The 17,652-nt window shown below is 56.3% G+C and overlaps 2 protein-coding genes and 1 long non-coding RNA gene across 5 annotated transcripts in view; 2 read left to right on the plus strand and 1 right to left on the minus strand.

Annotated features, from left to right (window-relative positions):
• Positions 1-688: 688 nt before the first annotated feature.
• IRF1 (interferon regulatory factor 1) lies at positions 689-7,863 on the minus strand. Its single transcript, XM_025860797.2, has 10 exons — positions 7,703-7,863; positions 6,535-6,626; positions 5,156-5,255; positions 4,165-4,341; positions 3,994-4,043; positions 3,754-3,886; positions 3,442-3,564; positions 3,006-3,055; positions 1,992-2,127; positions 689-1,674 (listed from the first exon to the last, which is right to left on the minus strand). The coding sequence occupies exons 2-10, from the start codon at positions 6,619-6,621 to the stop codon at positions 1,562-1,564; spliced, it is 969 nt and encodes a 322-aa protein (XP_025716582.1). The 5' UTR covers positions 6,622-6,626; positions 7,703-7,863; the 3' UTR covers positions 689-1,561.
• Positions 7,864-8,055: 192 nt separating this feature from the next.
• Positions 8,056-10,033, plus strand: LOC112815010 (uncharacterized). Its single transcript, XR_003205911.2, has 2 exons — positions 8,056-8,335; positions 8,679-10,033. It is a non-coding gene; the product is annotated as an uncharacterized lncRNA (long non-coding RNA).
• Positions 10,034-12,817: 2,784 nt separating this feature from the next.
• RAD50 (RAD50 double strand break repair protein) overlaps positions 12,818-17,652 on the plus strand; it is a 142,160-nt gene continuing 137,325 nt past the window's right edge. For 2 of the 3 annotated variants that reach the window (XM_073878644.1, XM_073878645.1), the window contains exon 1: positions 12,818-12,972. In XM_073878644.1, the coding sequence (XP_073734745.1) occupies positions 12,833-12,972 (140 nt within the window). In that variant the 5' untranslated portion in view covers positions 12,818-12,832. Of the gene's footprint in view, positions 12,973-16,231; positions 16,363-17,652 lie in introns of all 3 variants that reach the window. The other variant, XM_073878647.1, reaches the window with a different exon arrangement.

Consider the following 17,652-nt stretch of genomic DNA (forward strand, 5'->3'; position numbering starts at 1 on the left):
TCCTCCAGCCACCCCAACCTCTGCCTCTCAGATCTGTCCCCAATCCAGTATCTACCTATACGGTCCAGTATGGTAGCCACTGACCACATGGGGGTATTTGCATTTAACGAGTTAAAAATTCAGCTCCTCCATTGCACTGGCCACATTTCAACTGCTCAGTTGGCACATGTGACTTTGTCCCTGCCTTCTATAGTGGACAGTACAGAGAGAGGACATGTCCATCACTGCAGAAACTGGACAGGTCATGCCCAGCACAGCAGGCCTCAGGAACCAGTTTGGGGCTGATGTCTGTGGTGATTGCCCATGACCGTGCTGTACCAAGTGTTAACTTTCCGAAGTAGCATGAGTACATTTGGATTTGGGTTTAGCAGGACTTTCTGTTTATGGCATGTTACTCAGAACTCAAAACCTAACACTCCACAGGCCTCAGAGCCCCAGTTCAACTCACAGCCTGGTTATAAAGCCCAGGGCAAGTGACTGCATCTGTATGAGCATGTCTCTGTGCTAGGATTGTCCCTTCTTCCTGTCATCTTCTCTGTGAACATAACTACAAGGCTTCTGCAATAGGTGCATGTCACTGTGCACCCCTCAGTCAAGTTCAGGCAGGACGCCCAGAAGGAGTCCATCAAAATGTCTCTATCAAAAGTAAAACCATCTGCAGTTTCTCTCTAAATAAAAGGCCACACCCTTTATAAACAATTAACTTTTTATAAAAAGATAAATGTACATATTTACACACACATGTACATATGTGGTCACACATGACTTAGTGGTTAGATGGCATTTCCAATTTTAAAAATCACACCAAGACGCTCACACTTCCCTCCCAGGGCCTGCTGAGGGCTGCCGGGGCCTGCCTGAGCAGGCAGGTGGGCGCAGGGCAAGGCACGATATAAATAAATGCAAAGGCTGAGAGCTTGGGGGGACATTAGTGTACACCTCTGATCAGAAAAGTGGCAAGGTCCACCAGAAAAAGTGCCATGTTTTTTCCCAAGCCCCTCAGCCCGAGCAGGGCAGAGCTCCTCTGAGGCTGAGGGAGCACTGTCCTGCAGGGCCCCGTTTTCCTTCACATTTCGCTGGCTTTGGAACAGGCCCCAGGGCTCAGCTGGGAAGGGGGGGGGGGTTCCTTTGGGAACAGGATTCACTTAGTGCAATAGTCTCTTAGTGCAGAGCCGGCCCTGGGGTCGGCGCTGTGCTTTTCTGAGGTCACTGGTCTGTTCCCTTGGGCCACCTCAGTGACAGCAAGACCCTCTCGGCAGCTGGGCTTAGAGGGAAAAGCTGGAGGCTGACTCCTCTCTGAGACCTCCACCTGACACGTCCATCTCAGAACCCCATCTTCCCAGGAGGCAGGGCCAGCTTTACCCCGCAAGATGAGCCCACACCCTGGCCTGACAGACCCCAAGAGGTCACGGTCCTAAGGAGGGAGGCCCCATCCCTGCTCAGCAATGGAGTCATACTCTGCCATGTTAAGCAGCCCACAGGAGTCCTGTTTCTTCACATCACAGCTACCATGATGCCAGGTCCTGCTCGCCTAGGGGAGTAAAAGGCGGCCGGGGCCCAGCTATGGCGCACAAGGAATGGCCTGGATGGAGGGCAGCCTGACTGGGGGCAACAGGCTGTCCAGCCAGCTGGTGTCCATGTTCTTCAGATCTGAAGATATCAGTCCAATATACCCTAGAAGATGTGAAGAAGGTTGTATGAGGATGGAGGGTGAAGGCAGGTATGTTCTCCCGCCCCCTCAGCCCTATCCCGGCAAGCCACAGTCACAGCCGCCTTTGCTGCCCACCCCCCGCCACCACGTTAAGCCCCCTCATCTTTAGGCAAACCTGAGTACTTGGGAGCAGCACCTGGTTCGCAAGCTGTCTGTACCAAGAAGGTTTAAGAAAGATGCTTTGCCTCTGCTGCTCCCTGGCCCAGTCCCCCAGCCCTTTCCCACCCCCTGCAAGGTTCTCCCTTGTCGGAGAAATCCTATGGCTCCGGGAACTTCCTACCTCCAGGGCTGTCAACTTCTGGCTCCTCCTTGCAGCTGAAGTCTCCGTAGAGAGAGGCAGGCTGAGCCCCGGGCTCATTGAGCAGGTACCCCTTCCCATCCACGTTTGTCGGCTGCCACCCTGTCTGCTCCAAGAGCTGTGGACAGAGGAGGAAGGAAGCCATCAGCTTACTTCCAGTGCAGACTCATCCTCTGGCCCTGCCTTCAGTAAGCCAACGCTTCCCTGCCAGCCTCATACCCTTGGCCCCTTGCACATTCTCAGATGGATGCAGATGCGGAATGCGGTCACGACGGGGGCCTGGGGAGGGAGGCTCTGCCCTGGACTCCCACTCCCACACCTACCCTCCAAGACTTTCCCCCTCAGCGGGGGGAGGACAGACTGACTGGGAATGTGGCTTAATGCAACGGTTAGCATCATGAGTCAAGATGTCTAGAAAAGCTCGAGATAAAGAGCTGCGGCTAGGTCTCAAGTTTTCTATGCTGATGAAACAGAGCCTGGGTACAACTACATCAGAAACGTTTCTATACTCACTTTTAAAAGTGAAGCAAGAAAAAAAGAAAAGGAAAAAAAAACCTGGAGAATAATTTGCTTAAAAAATAAAAAAAGGGAAAAAAAAAAACCGTCAGATTACAGATCCCAAAGGCTGAATATGAACACCTGATGTGCACTCCCTAACCAGCCCTAACCAGCGGGGCAGCAGGCCTGGGCCATGCTGGGGCAGAGGGCACAGGCCAGGGACCCGGCAAGGCTGGCGGCTGACTCGGCACCGTTTCGGGCCCTGGGGCTTTGCTCCGGGACAGCCGGTCAGAGAGCAGCCCTCGCTCCTGCCCCCACTTCCATGGTGTCTCTCCCAGCAGCCGAGGAGGGCACCGTGCGTGCGGCATCCGGCGGACCCGCAAGCAGCCCGGTCATAGGAGCAGCTGCCCATGCCCCCTGACTGTCAGCTCTGAGTGGATCTCTCTCTCCTAAGCAGCACCCACTTCGAAAGAGTGTCCAGGGAGGAATGGGCTTTACCTTCATGATGTCCTCCGTTAACTTCCCTTCTTCGTCCTCATCCGTCGTGGCTGTGGGTGGGGGAGAGCAGAGAGGTTGGCTCGGCCCTGCAGCTCCTGCACCACCGGCACCCCGGCCCTTCACGCGTGCACACCCACGGCCTCGCAGCAGACAGCTGCTGGCCCCGGCGAGGCCAGAACAGGACACGGTGCTGGTGACTCGGCCTCCCGAACCCTCGAGCCACACCTCTTCCCACCACCCCCCTGCTTCCTTCCTCACCCCCGGAGCCTGCGTTTGCAGAGGAGCCAGGAAAACGAGCAGTCTTAGAGCAAAGTGCAGCCCCTGGCCCCTAACCTCTTTTCTCCGGCACAACACAGTCAGCTCCATCAGCGCCCGGCGGAGCTCTGAGCCTCTTGGCTCCCTCAGGAAACCCCTCCCAGGCCCCAAAAGCACATACCTTCCGAAGTGGAGGGCATGGGTGACACCTGGAAGTTGTACAGGTCACTGGTGCTATCGGGCACAATTTCCACTGGGATGCGCCAGTCAGGGAGAGTACTAGTAACAGCACACGGGGACAGTGCTGAAGGACAGCAGGAACCACAGGTCAGAACCGCGGGCTTTCTTGGTTTGCAGGACACCCAGCCGCCCCGGCCCTGCTGCCTGCTCCAACGGGCCACCGTCCGCAAGCACAGGGCCCCCCTCCTAGACCCAAGAGGAGGAGCCGTCCCCGTGACCTGTGTGCTCTCCTGCCAGACCCGGCCCACCTCACCTGGAGTTAGGTCCTGCTCAGCCTCCAGCTCCTGCCCTAGATAGCCCTGTGCGGTGTAGCTGCTGTGGTCATCAGGCAGGGTGGAGCTGCTGAGTCCATCGGAGAAGGTATCGGGACTGGAGTCACCGCATGACTGCAGCAGGAGAAAGGAGCTTAGGCCCACACTTGCTGTGGCACTTCTTCTCCTGCCCACCCGGGCTCCCAGGTGACCAAAGACTAGCAGCTCAGGACCACACTCACCTTCCTCTTGGCCTTGCTCTTAGCATCTCGGCTGGACTTGGACTTCCTCTCTGTGAGGCAGACAGACTGTCAGTCTTGGGACAGGCACACCAGCCCCAGCTGCCCTTCTTACTTCCTCCCTCCTTCCCTCCCTCCCTCGGAGTTTCCCAAGGACCCAGAGCCCTTGGATACCTTTCCTCTGGTTCTTGGTGAGGGGCGGGAGCATCCGGTACACCCGCACAGCTGAGCTGCCTTTGTTCCTGCTCTGGTCCTTCACTTCCTCAATGTCTGGCAGGGAGTTCATGGCACAGCGGAAGTTGGCCTTCCATGTCTTGGGATCTGGCTCCTTTTCCCCTGCTTTGTATCGGCCTAGTGGGCAAAAGAGGGAAGACGACTGTCAGGGCCACGGGTGGGGATCCTCAGCTGCCCCCTGGCCTGGGAGGAGGAAGGCAAGAGTAGCCCTGAGCTCTCGTGCTGCCAGAGACCCACACTGGCCAAACCACTGGCATTCCTGGGTGACCCTCTGCCGGCCCTGGGGCTTCTCAAATGCCCGGGCTTGGCTCAAGACACATCCAGCAGGCCTTTCTGAAGGGCCCAGCCAGAAGCACTAGAGGGCCCATATGTCCTAAAGTGCTGCATTGGTGCTAGACCATGACCAGTCTCCCTGCTTGGGCTGTCAGTAGCCAGAGAGCAAGTAGGGGCTAGGGTTTATCTGATATTTCCAAACACAAAGGTGGACAAAGAGTAGGCATCAAAGAACAGTTACTGATAGGTGTGCTGACTGATCTGAGATGGACCAAGAGCCCCAACCCTCAAGGATAAAAGGAGGCTGCTAACCAGATGGGCCTTGGGCCAGGACCTTGGTGAACATCAAGACAATGAAAGGCCTGGGTCTCTTTCAGTATCCAGGCTCACAAGTGCTCTTGCCAGCGGGAGCTTTCACCCAGCCAGCAACTCCCTGAAATCATACTTTCTAAGATACTGACTCCACAAGTTCCTTTAAGAACTTGCTGAAATGATGGGCCTTTCCCCCAGAAATACAAGTTTGCTCCCTGCTCACCCCCAAATTCTGTACACAGTCTCAGGGAACTCAGAAACCCCAATGAAGAACCTCTGTATTAACAGAAGTGACTCCCCTTGTCTCCTCCCTGGCCCCTCCAGGGCTAGAGACCAGGGCACACACCTGTGTGAATGGCCCAGCTTCGGAACAGACAGGCATCCTTGTTGATGTCCCAGCCATGCTTGGCAGCATGCTTCCATGGAATCTGGAAGATCATCTCCTCCTGGATGGCACACACACACACACATAAGGCTGTGTCAGCTCAGAGGCCACAGGCTTTTTGCATGAGTCTGCCCAGCCCCCCAGGTCTGGGAAAAGGCTGACTTCCCCTTTTCACCCTGACATCTGGCTTGGGTTGACCCATCCTAAGAATGGCTTAAACAGACTACAACATCGCTCTTGATCTCTCAGAAGGGGCTCCGGGTTCTGAGGAGCTATGGCAACATCAGCTCAGCAAAGACCTCCCTCTGCCCGTTACAGAGGTGCTGGGACCCATACAGGGCACCCTGGGATGCTCTCTGGCTTTCAGCACCAACAAGCAGGTAAGAACTCCATCCATTCTACGGGGCTGCTTAGGACACCTGGGGCCGCCGGCTCCTACACGGGGGCTCCTGGCCATATGCCTGAGGGAGCCCCGGGCCAGCCCTGGATGCTGACTACCTGTGCGACGCCTGCACTGTCACTATACCTCCTGGTCCCTCACTGGTTTCTGTGAAATAAGAAATCGCAGTGACACATATAAAGACCAAGTCTCACTGTTATTATTATTGGCGGTTAACACTCTGGATCTTTGAGTCCGACTGTTCAGGTTCAAGTCTTGGCTTTCTCACTTCTTGTGTGGTCTCCCTGCCACTCTCTCAGTGCCTGTTTCCTTATCAGAAAATGGAGATATTAACAGGATCTACTTCACAGGGCTACTGTGAGCATTCAATGACACGGTGTAAGTAACAGGCTTAGCACAGCGTCACCCTCGCTCGTAGGGAGTGTACAGCAAGCATGAGCTATCGTTACGGCTATTATTATGACTTCCAAGTCTGCAGGGTCTGTGCTGCCCTTGGTGCACCAGCAGGAGGTTTCCTGGGCCTGGGCCAACAGTGCGAGGTGAATTCTTGGGTCCCTTGCTGAACCAGCCATTCTTCTTGCCGGTAGTGCCCAGTTCCCCTGTCTCCTGTCTGACTGGAACCCTGTAGGATGCTGTGTGTTTGGATGGGTCTCCCTCAGAAGAGATCAGAACCCTGGCTCTGCAGATGCTCGGAGGGTTCTGCTGCTAGAAACGGTCAGTGCCCTCAGGAGAGTGCCCTGTCCATGTGGAAGAAGGCAGGCAGAAGTTGGCCAAGTGTGGTCCAAGGTTGGGCCCTGCATACTCCCTGCATGCAGGACCCACTGGGAAACCCATCTGCCTCCTCCCCATCACTTCCCTTTCTGAGCTGCATCTGAAGCTTTGGTCCCCCAAAGAACATGTGTTAAAATCGTGGCAGAAAAACCCATAAGGTTACACTCACTTTATTGATCCAGATCAGCCCTGGGATTTGGTTGGAATTAATCTGCATCTCTAGCCAGGGTCTCATGCGCATCCGAGTGATGGGCATGTTGGCTGTAAAGAGAAAACAGAGGCTCCTGTTTGGAGTCTGTAGGGCAGCCCCTTAGGCACTACCTGCTGGCCACCCCTGGCCACCCCCCACCACCCCCCCCTCCCCTCCCCCTGCCAAGGTCATTCAGTTACTTTCCTCTGCCTTCCACCAGGTACCAAGTACTACAATCATGGGGGAAGGGGCTTTTACTGTTACAAAACTGCCCTCCAAATATTTTCATCATCTCGGGCAAAAACACTTAAGCCCCTTCCCCCACACTCCTCTAAACACTCTTGGGAGGAAACAGGCATGCAAGTGATAGTTTCAGGATTTATGTGCAGGAAAAACAGATAAAATACACAGATATCTTAATACCAGAACTTTCCTCCCCAAATTCAAATCTTTTGGGAAGGGAGAGGCTTCTTTTGGTTGATGCCAATAAATTCCCGTACTTGAGTTGCTGCCACTACCACGAGCTGTGCACCTTCCCCGGTAGCAAGCAGTCACCCTGCACTGTACCCGTCACCCCCCACCCCCCATCTATTCTACGCCGCTCCCAGACAAGGTACCCCTCCCGGCCTGGCTCCCCTCCTCCGCGAAGTAGCCGAAGGAACACCTGTGGCGCCTCTTCCCGTAGCCCCGGCAGGTCCGCCAGCCATCCCCGGCAGCAAGTCCCAGCCCCCCAACACCTGCGCATACAGCCTGAAACCTAAGGCCTGGGCGCGGAGCTGGGATCGCCGAAAGCCCTCGCGGGGAGCACGGGGCGCCCACGCGCGGACGTACACTCGAGTCCCCGGCACCGCTCACGGATGCGCGCGACAAACCCACCGAGCCACCCAGAGGCCCGGGTGGCTCCGCGCACAGAGATCTGCGACAGCGGCCGGGCGCCGGCAACCTCGGCTCGTGGGCGGTCCACGCCGCGCGGCCCGCCCTCCCCGCGCTGCCGCTCCTCCAGCGCCCTCCCGAGCCCGCGCGGGGGCCCAGGCAACGCCGCGCGCCCGCGACTCTCCCCGCTGGGGTGAGTCGGCCCCCACTTCCTGGTGCCCCGCGCGCCTTTGTTCGACGCCACCGGTCCCCCCCGCGGCGAAGGCGGGCTCACCTCCGCAGCGGGCGCGATGCAGCGGCGGCGCCCGAACGTCCCGGCGCGGCTGGGGCAGCGGTGTCGGCGCTGGGAGCGCAATTCCGGGAGGCAGCGGCGGGAAGGCAGAGGATGCCCGGGTCGAGGGGCCGTTGGGCACGGCTGGCCTTGGCTTGGCACGGCTCCCGCTGGCCTCTGCTCGGCCCGGCTTGGGCGCACGTCCTGCCTCGACGAAGGAGTGGCGCGCTCTGCCGGGGCAGCGGCGCCGGCGAGAAATCTAAACACTTAGCGGGATTCCCCCAACCCAGGCCCGGCCCCGCCTCCTAAAGAGCCGCGAGGGCGCCTATTGGTCGGTGCCGCCCCATCATTTCGGGGAAATCAGGCTGTTGTAGAGCTAGCGGCGAAGGGGAAGTACAGGGCGGCTGCTCCTCCCCACCCCCTCCGGCCCGGCGCCGCCGCCCTGGGGCGACCGCGGGCCCGCCCCGTCCGCTCCCACTCCACCCCCGCACCAGCTAGCCTGGGAGAAAGCTGTCCTGGAAAGCCGAACGCCCCCGGCCCGCAGTTACTCCCCTCACTCCGCATTCTCCCAGCCTGCTCGGTCCTGTGGCCATCTTCTCACCCTCCTCTCCGGGGATGCGTGTCTTCTGAGCGCAGGTGAGGAGGTCGCCCGGGCACCTGCCGTCCGCTTCAGAGTGAACATACCGGGATTGATTCTCCGTAAACTAGCCTGGTTCCTCAAGCCTGCTAATGGAGTGCCGAAAAGGAAGGGTCTGGGCCCTCATACTCCCCGCCCCCGCCTTGTTGAGGGGTGATCTACCTCTGGGCACTCACCTGCCTTGGGGAAGGCAAGGGAAAGCCTACTGTGCCTGGGGTGCCGCCTGGGGCTGCCGGAGGAGAGGAAATCCCGGTCTGGCCTCTGTTGGTGCACCTGACATGGGACTGGGAACCTCAGTCTCCTCAGCTATAAAATAAGAAGCCCTATCTTGCTGGTTTACAGCGACAGAGAAATGATGTCCGTAAAGCACCGTGCCGCACCTGGGGACAGAGATGCTGCGCGGTTTTCGAGGTCCCTGCCCAGAGCCTAACAATGACCGAGAAGCACTTCCCCCTCTTCTGGCTCTACATCCTTTGGGATTGCCATACAGCTGATCTTAGGGAAAGAGAGGATTTCAGAGAAGCCCCGACTGCTGAGTTGGGGTAGGACTTGGGTAGCCTTGTTCCTCCTAGCACTCCTGCCTTAGGCCACCTCCACAGCCTCACAGGGCCCTTGCCTGGGAGCGCCTTAGTAGCAGCGTTGGTGTTGCCTGGGGTCCTCAGCGCTGGGCCCAGAGAGGTTCTGGGCAGCAAGGGGGAGGTTGCTTAGGGATGGCCAAGGCCATGGATGTGGCCAAAGAGTTGTGGAACCCAGGTCCCGGTCTCTTGGGAAGGGCAGCTACTTAACCCCCTGTGCTTTAACGTAGACCTTGCCCCACTTGTGCTCCTAGAGACCGGCCTGAGTGTTCATTTTCCATTCAGAACTCTGGCCCAGCAGGTTCCTTCCTTCACCTTCCCCAAAGCTGCTGACTCAGAAGTAAATTGCTCCTCCAGGCGGGGCTGGTCGTGTTATTCCCCTCAACCCAGCTCTCCCTTCACAGCCTCAGCACCCAGTTGCAATGGTGCAGGCTATAAATAGACACACTGATGCAGCATTCCACCTGTCAGTCACTCCACTGCCTCCCTCCCACGGAGGAAATGGATGGGTTAATCCAATTCTGGTGCACCAGAATCTGATGCTGGGACTAACGCGAAGCTTGGTTCCCAAGAGACCTACAAGAATGGGTCAGAGCTGTCTGCCAGAGAGTGGTGGGTGCACTTGCTTAGAGAGGCAAAGAGGCAGGAGGAACTGCAAGGAAGGAGCCTCGCTGGCTGTTAAGAAAAATGGAAGGTGCTGAAGCCCAGGAAGGGGGAGAAGGGTTGGGGTGCTTTAAATGGCAGATGGAGTGGGAACCCACTACGGAAATCAAGACCTTCGGAGCGAGAAGAGCAGAAAGCAAGTGGCTCCTGAGTTATGAAGTCTGTTCTCTGTGCAGCAAATGGATGCTGGTCCTGTCTCAATAGCCACTGGAAAATTCAAAATGAGATCAGGGAAAGGAAGGTTGCATCTCATGCGGTCTCAGAAATTGACCAAAATGACCCTTTAAAGGCAATAGTAGGAGCCTGTAAAAAGTGCCTTAAAACAAGAACTTTATTTTAATTCACAGATAATCATCTGTATCTGTATATCTTTCCATGTCATGAAGTGTACTTGTACAATATAATTGATAATGGTATATATTATTCTCTAATAAGGATAAATAAAAACTTACCAATTAATCTCCTATTGTAGGACATTTAGGTTATTTCCATATTTTCCTAATACAGACAACACTGTGTAGCTAAATCTTACCCATATCAATTTTTTTGCTTAGGAGAAATTCCCCAATGTTAGAATTTACTGATGAAATTGCCATTTAGACCTTTGAAGGGGTGTTTGACTTTTTTTTTTTTTTTTTAAGTCTAGGGATTCTTATTTTATCTTGAAGCCTGTAAGAATCTGCTTATCATGATTGGGGGTGCTACACTACCAGTCAGTGAAATAAAACTATGCCCTGGTTAAGTACTTCAAATTTTTGTTGTAATAGCTCTTGAATCCATTTTAAAATGTATCACACATTCCCTATGATGCTAAGCAAAACAGAGCCTCCCCTAGGTTTTTCTTAGTAATTCAGGGCCAGCCCTCTAGTCCTCTCTGACTCAAAATACTCATCTTCTGTCATTCCAGCCATCCCCTGGGGACAAGTAGCCTCCAAACACAAGCTCTGGTGGCCTCCTGGACCCTCCACTACAACCCTATCCACAGATTCAACATAGACACAAGCAGAACTCTTGGCCTCCCCTTTCTACACGGCCCCCACCAGCCTTCTCTCATCCTAATTCCAGCTCCTTCCCAGCTGAAGTCTTTCCTATCCTCCTATCTTTGCCTCACCTGGTCCTCCAGGTCTTCCCTGCATCCTCATGTTTTCACATACCAGAACCAGACTGTTACTGCCACAGCCTACCCTCCGGCCTCCCCCCATCCCTGGCAGGCTGGTCCCTCTAGGCACCTCTGCACTGGGATGATCTGCCTAACTCTGTTGATCCCCTAAACATTCAGGTCCACCAGGGGCTTCTGAGTTTCCCCAGATTCCTTAAGCCCCACATTCAAGTCGCTGCTCAATCTTATTCCAGGGGTCCTATTGCAACCTGATCTCCCCCACCTCCCTTACCCTTGGCAGGAACTAGAGGGCAGGGGAAAGAATACAGGATTTGGGTCTGAAAGCATGGGTTCGTGTGTTTTTGCCACTTGCTATGTGGCCCTAGGCAAGTTACCATCCCTCTCTGGGCCTCTGTGTTCTCTGTAAAAAAGAGACAGTCTGCCCATCTCTCCTAATTATTATGAAGATGAAATTAGACTATCAGACTTTCTAAATGGTAAAACATGAGCAAAATGACATGTATTAACAGTAGTACAGGGTGGCTCAGGCATTAAGCGTCTGCCTTCGGCTCAGGTCGTGATCCCGGGGTCCTGGGATCGAGCCCCGCATCGGGCTCCCTGCTCCGCGGGAAGCCTGCTTCTCCCTCTCCCACTCCCCCTGCTTGTGTTCCCTCTCTCGCTGTGTCTCTGTCAAATAAATAAATAAAATCTTAAAAAAAAAACAACAACAGTAGTGCATAAACCTCTCACTACATTTCTGTTCTCTGAACACAGTTTTTCCCTTCATGTCTTTGCTCCTTCCATTTGCTCCTCATCCCTATCTTCCTCTGGTGTTTGGCAACACTCACCCCCCCCTCAATCCCATTCTCCCCCTTCCTCTTCCCACCCGACACACTTCAGTGTCAGTCTCCATTCTAAGGCCCAGAGGAAATGCCTGGTCCTCTAGGAAGTACCCCCAAAGCTGCCAAACCAAATTCCTTCCCTTCCTCAGAAACCCCTGGCACTTAACTTTCATGCTGCCTTTTCTGCACTTATCACCTGGGTGGTGACCTTCTAGAGAACAAAGTCTGCATTTTTCTGCAAGAGACCTACCTGAGTAGGTTCCTCACACCCGCAGGTGGAGTTAGCTGAGGTTAGCTCTGGTCTCACAGCACACCTCCCATCTATACCATTACTTAGTAAGGGTAATTTTCTCTGTATTAGGCCCTGGAGTTTTCTAGGCTGGCAGAGCCTCCTTTGAAGTGATTTCTATAATAGGGATGCAGGGGGCAGGGTCACCTCTATAGGAGCCTCTTCCCTGAGGAGCAATCCAGCCTGTAGCTCCCTCCCTTAGGCTCTGAGAACACAACGTTCACCCTCTGGGGAGGTGGGGCTCCAGTTAGTTCTGAAGTGCAGAACTCAGCCATGCTTTCACCAGGTTTCTTAGAGTAGGGGAGCCCTGGGTCCCTATGGGGCAGGCTACCCAGAGAGAAAGCCATGGTCCCCAAAGCAGAGGAACCCACAGCATGCCTTCTAGCCTTCCAGGTGGGAAGGGAGGGCTTTCTGGGAGATGTTCAAAAGCCCTTCCAACCACCATCTCTAAACCTGGAGGCAGGCAGTCCTAAACTGTGAAGTGCCGAGCACAAGTCAGGCATAAAATCATCAGAAAGCATCCAAAAGCTTGAAGAATCCAGCCGTCATCACTCTGCCTGAAAGTCATTTCTTAATTCATTCAACAAATACGAATCGCACTCCTGCTCGGGGTCAGTTCCGGGTTTGGCTCAAGACTAGCCCCTCCCCTCTCACAACTCTGGCAAAAATGCTGTATGACACAGCAGAATAAGCGTTGTGCTCTTACAAAAATCCTAAACACAGAGTGGGAGGCTGCAGCTGACTGCAGCTAGGGGGTCCTGAGGTGGAAGAGTGGGCCAGGAATCGCTCCAGCGCTGTGGACTGTTCCGGAACCTCGCAGGGGGAGCAGGTGTCAGTGTGGGCTGCCGCTGATGCCCTGTGCAGTTTCATTTCTTATAAACACTGGGTTGGAAGGAAAGAGGCCTCAGCTCTCCATCCGCCCTGTGCGGCCAGGGGCCGGGGGCGGAGGGTGCTCTGGGGCCAGGCCTGGCGGCCACGTCCCACAGTGACTCTGCATGGAAGCAGCATCCTCCCCGCCCCCCACGCGAATGGGTCCTGCAGTACCGCCTGCGCCCACTATCGTTCGCCCAGAGCGTCCCTGGCAGAATTCTAGGCTTTCCTGGGGGCAGCAGCACCCCTACTTCGCCCTGGGGAACCCGAGTCCTGATCTGGAGTCCCTCGCCTCCAGGTGACCCACGCTCGCGCTGCCCCAACCTGTTCTGAGTGTGTGTGTGTGTGTGTGTGTGTGTGTGTGTGTGTGTAGGGGAGGGGGCACAAGCCTTTCAGGCTAACTTCCACATTCCTGCTCGGCCCCGGCTGGGGGTGAGTCCGGGTAAGCGGCCGCTTCCTGGAAAGGGAGGGAGGGCGGAGAAAAGCAAAGCCTCCCAGCCGTGCCGCCCGGGTGGCTGCCTGGGACCGCCCCACCCCCCCCCCCCCCCCCCCGCGCCCCCCGGGGGGCTGCCTGGGCCCCCCCCCCCCCCCCCCCCCCAGCTGGCTGCCCTGCCCGTGCCGGGCCGCTCACCTGCCCGCAGCCCAGGGCACTTCCTTCTCCTCCCCCTGCCGGCCTCCCGCTGCGGGCTACGCGTTTTCAGCCAGCTCCGCGGCGCGGGGCTGTGTGAGCTCGGGCAAGCTGCTGAACTCTTCTCTGGCCGTTATCACCGCCCCCCCTTCCGCGTGACGAAGCTAGCAACACTCGGGGTGCAGAGCTCTTTGTAAATGCCCCTGCCCTTCCTTCTCGCCCCCCGCCCCGGGTGGCGGGCACCTCTAGCCTGCTGCCCGGGAAGGCCGCGTTGCGACCCCCCCCCACCTCCCCGCCCCGGGGCACGCGGCAGTCCGCCGCAGCCCCGGCGACTCGCGCTGGACTCGAAATTCTCCCGTGGGAGGCGTGCGGGTGCTGAGCCGCTGGGCGGCCGCCGCCAGCCGGGGTCCGCAGGTGGGGGAGGGGCGGGCCCGGCCGCCCAGCCGGGATCGGCCCACCCGCGCGCGCCCCAGCCCCCACGCGGGCTACTGCGGGGCCGCGCCGAGGGGCGGGGCCTGGGTTTCGGTTTCTTGCAAACGCGGCGGCCACAGGGAAAGCGAGGAGTTTCCGGGAACCGCGCCGGGAGCGCTGAGGTTCGTGCTGCAGCGGGGGACGGGCGACCGTCCAGTGTCGCGGGCCATTTGCCCTCTGGAAGTTCCAAGAGGAGCTGGGGAAAACCGGCCCCGGAAAAGCCCCACCTGAATGCACCTGCCCCAGCCCCCACCCAGAGGGGGTTGGTGTGGGAGTGTGTGAGGGGGCTGTGCACGGGCAGGTGGAGTCTGAGGAATCCGGAGGCCCCTCAAATGGCTGAGCTCCCCAGTTGTACCGCTCAGTGTATGTCGCCTCTCGTTTTATTGTCTTCATAGCTCTTATCATCGCTGAAATCATCCTCTCTATGTACTTAATTTATTTATTGGAGGATTCCTCCTATATGACTTGGAGCCCCTGGAGGGTGCAGCCCTGCCCTGCCTAGGGCCTAGAACAGGGTTAACCGCAAGGAGGGTCTTGGTGTTTATTGAATGAGTGAAGAAATGGAGTGAGAAGCATCTAGGGCGGGCCTTGTGGCCCTCTGACCTGCTTCCAGGAAACCTCTGGACCCTGCTCTCCTGGCTCCCTACCCCATTCAGGTCCTGATGTCCCCAGCTAATGAAGACCCCTGCTCTGTAGGAGAGGCCTAAGCCTCTTTGTGGGGGAGTCCCCTGGAGCTCCCTGAGAACTGCCCTCCAGATGGAGTGGTTGGGCAGTGAGCAGACAACTATAGTCATCACAGAGGAATGCGGGCTGTGGGGGTCGGCCACTTCCTTCCCTCCCCAGGGCTTGCAACTCAGGCCAGGGATGATTGTGGGTTGGGCCTGGATCTGAGCCAGGAAGGATGGGAGTTTGGAATGGTGAGACGGAGTCCTGGACCTGGACCCTCCCTGGCCTCTTCAGACCAAAGCAATGCCTGGAGTCTGGGTGGGCAGGGTCACCTAAATTCTTGCTCTTGAGACCCCAAGTCTGTGACGGCGGTCTCCTTTCCGATAGCCTGAAGACCATGACTCTTGGAAAGACAAACAAGTGGAGCTCTCTCAGTCCAAAAGAGCTGGGGGTGGGGCAGGTGGCACGGGGCCACTTGGAAGCAGCCAGCCAACCAGTGGCGGGACGGACAGATAGACCCTCTAGCATCCCTTGTCCAGGCCATCACTCACTTCTCCTGGCCCAGGCTAAGGATCAGGGTGGCTGTCCTGGGAGAGAGCCAGGGAAACTCCAAATGCTGCAAGAGTCGAGCTTGTGCTCTGAGCACAGCCCCTGGTGACCTGGTGACTCATCCTGGGAATCCCAACTCCAGGGGCTGCCCTAGGAATAAGGCTTAGGACAGAGAGGGGGTGCCCCTAAGGGGACCGGCGACCATGATAGCAGTTTAGTGAAGCCCCAGACCAATAGGTTATTGTCTCCCTCCTTCTCTTTCCCCCTGCCTAGTCCAAATAGAATTTTTGAGGCAGGGAGCCAAACCCTCATCCTTGCCAATAAAATTGGATGTGGAGAGGACCTGGTTTTCAGAGTGTCTGTGTTGGGCTCCAGTCGAGGTCACATTTAAGAAACAGGTGTGCCTCAAGCTAGAAGATAACAGAAATGTGTCTTTGTAGTTTGTACACAGCAAGTGCTGAGTTACAGGTATATTCATATAAGGAAAGCAGGGATGAGGCAATGTGTGTGGCCCAGTGGGTGCCCTCTCTTGTTCACTGCTGCAGCCCCAGGATCCGGCCTTGGCTGAGCACAGCAGGTGCCCTGTGAACCAGTGTGGCGTGGATGGGCAATGGATGGATGGATGGATGGATGATGTATTCAGACCGTCTCAGCAGCGTGCACACTTCCCCTGAGGTGGTCTTGGCAACAAGACAATTTCTACAGAAAGTCTTGGATGGCCCAAAGGGAGGAAGGATGGAGGGATGTGGCTTCCCTGAGCAGCACTGGGGGCCATTTCTGTCTGGTCCTGTCCTTCCAAGGAGACCTTTGCTCCCTCTGCCATTGTCCTGTTCGCCTGTGTGCCCTCTAAGCCCTGCAGAAAGTCTGGGAGTACAGTGACAAGGGCCAGCCAGACACAGAACAAGAGGAAGGGGCTGCTAAAAGCAGGTAGGTGCTCTTTCCTCTCTTAGAAGGTAGGTCCACAGGGCGCCTGGGTGACTCAGTTGGTTTAGTGTCCACCTCTTCATTTCAGCTCACGTCACGATCGTGGACTGAGCCCTGCAGTCGGGCTCTGCGCACTTAGCGTGGAATCTGCTTGTCCTCCCTCTGCTCCTCACCCCGCTTGTGCACACACTCTCTGTCTCTAAAATAAATAAATAAAATCTTTTAAAAGAAGGTAGGTCCACGAAGGAGCTCAATTTAGGTAGAACGTCAGTCATGTGGGAGAGGTTCCAGTGCTTTCTCTGAATGCATGTGTCCTCAGGAAAACGTGTGTTGACTGACCAACCAGCTGACGTGTAGAAGGAGTGAAGAGTCAGCAGAGACCCACCCACCTGGATGGTCCAGGAGGAAGCATGACAGTCTGCTGTCCAGTTTGGCCCATGACAAACCACAGTGAGTGTGTCAGACATCCAACATGAAATGTTGCTCTGGAAGTATTTGAGAGGCCTGGGTCCATACTGGGGGGCAAAATGGACCAGCCTGTGCTGGGAGAAGGAGCTCTGGGCACCCCAGGAAACAAAAGCCATTCTTCCTTCCTGGAGACGGCTTTCCACGGGGGCTGGAGGGCACATGTAGTACCTTGCTTGTGGTGGAACAGTAACCCCAGAAAGCTGAAGACTTAGGGGCATCTGAAAGTCATGGAATGTTGCTCAGTCCTCTGCCTGTGCTGGCCTTGTGGGGGACTTAGAGGTGAGCGGCCGTGGTCCCCACCACTAATCTGGCTGTTCTCCTAAGGGCAGAGAATGCAGATGTTAACAGAGCAAGCTCCCCTGCACCCAGCACACTCCTCACAAACAGTGGGTGCTTAATAAGTGCACTGCTGATTGCAGAATGACAGATGTGTGTAATACCTGGAGTATTAGACAAAGGGGCAGAGAGGCTGGGGTATTGATATGGGAGCGGTTGATCTCCGCAGGGTCAGACGGCTACTCTGAGGAGGTGGCATTCATGAGGGCCTTGAAGGATGAGTCACAGTTTAATAGGCCAGCCATGGGAGAGGGCATTCCAGGATGCCGGAACAGCCCAAGGAAAAGCTTGGAGGCCCAGAAGTGCAGGACAGATCCTGCTTGCAGTATGGCTTTGTGTGGCTGCCCCAGGCCCTGAGGCTGGACCAGCCCAGGCGGCCACACTGCGAAGAAGCACAAAGGTCATACTCAATAGTCCGGATTTTGTCTGGGCAGACAGGGGCTCATCAGGGTAGGACCTGTGGTTCCTCTCCTTCTAGAGAACCAGGGTCTGTCATCAGATGTTTGTTGAAGTAAATTCGAGGGCAGGCCCTGTGAGGGTGACTGGGAGTGACCGATGCTTTAGAAGACTTCGCGTGGCTGCCGTGAAGGATGAAGCGTGGGCACACCAGGGCAACTCGGGTGTGGCAAACGAAACGTGGGGAGGCAGCCACTCTCAGGAGCCAACTCTATACTTGCATCACCGTGAGACTGAGTGCCCCCTGACCTTTGGCACGCTAGGCACCTACCTGCTCCCTTCTAGTCTGGGAGCCGGCTGTGACTGGAGGCAGGGCAGTGGACAAGAGGCAGCTCAGTTGATCCGGGTGGATTAGGTCTATGGCCACAGACGACTGAGAGAAGTGGGCCTACTTGAGAGCAGGATCAGACGACAGGATTTGGGGATGGCCACGATGTGGAACGGGTTTCCTCCTCCTCCTCCTCCACCTCCCCCTCCTCC

This window comes from Callorhinus ursinus, unplaced genomic scaffold (assembly GCF_003265705.2).
Source record: "Callorhinus ursinus isolate GAN/ISIS: 27379988/994484 unplaced genomic scaffold, GSC_fseal_2.0 scaffold30, whole genome shotgun sequence".
Classification (NCBI taxonomy): Eukaryota; Metazoa; Chordata; class Mammalia; order Carnivora; family Otariidae; genus Callorhinus; species Callorhinus ursinus.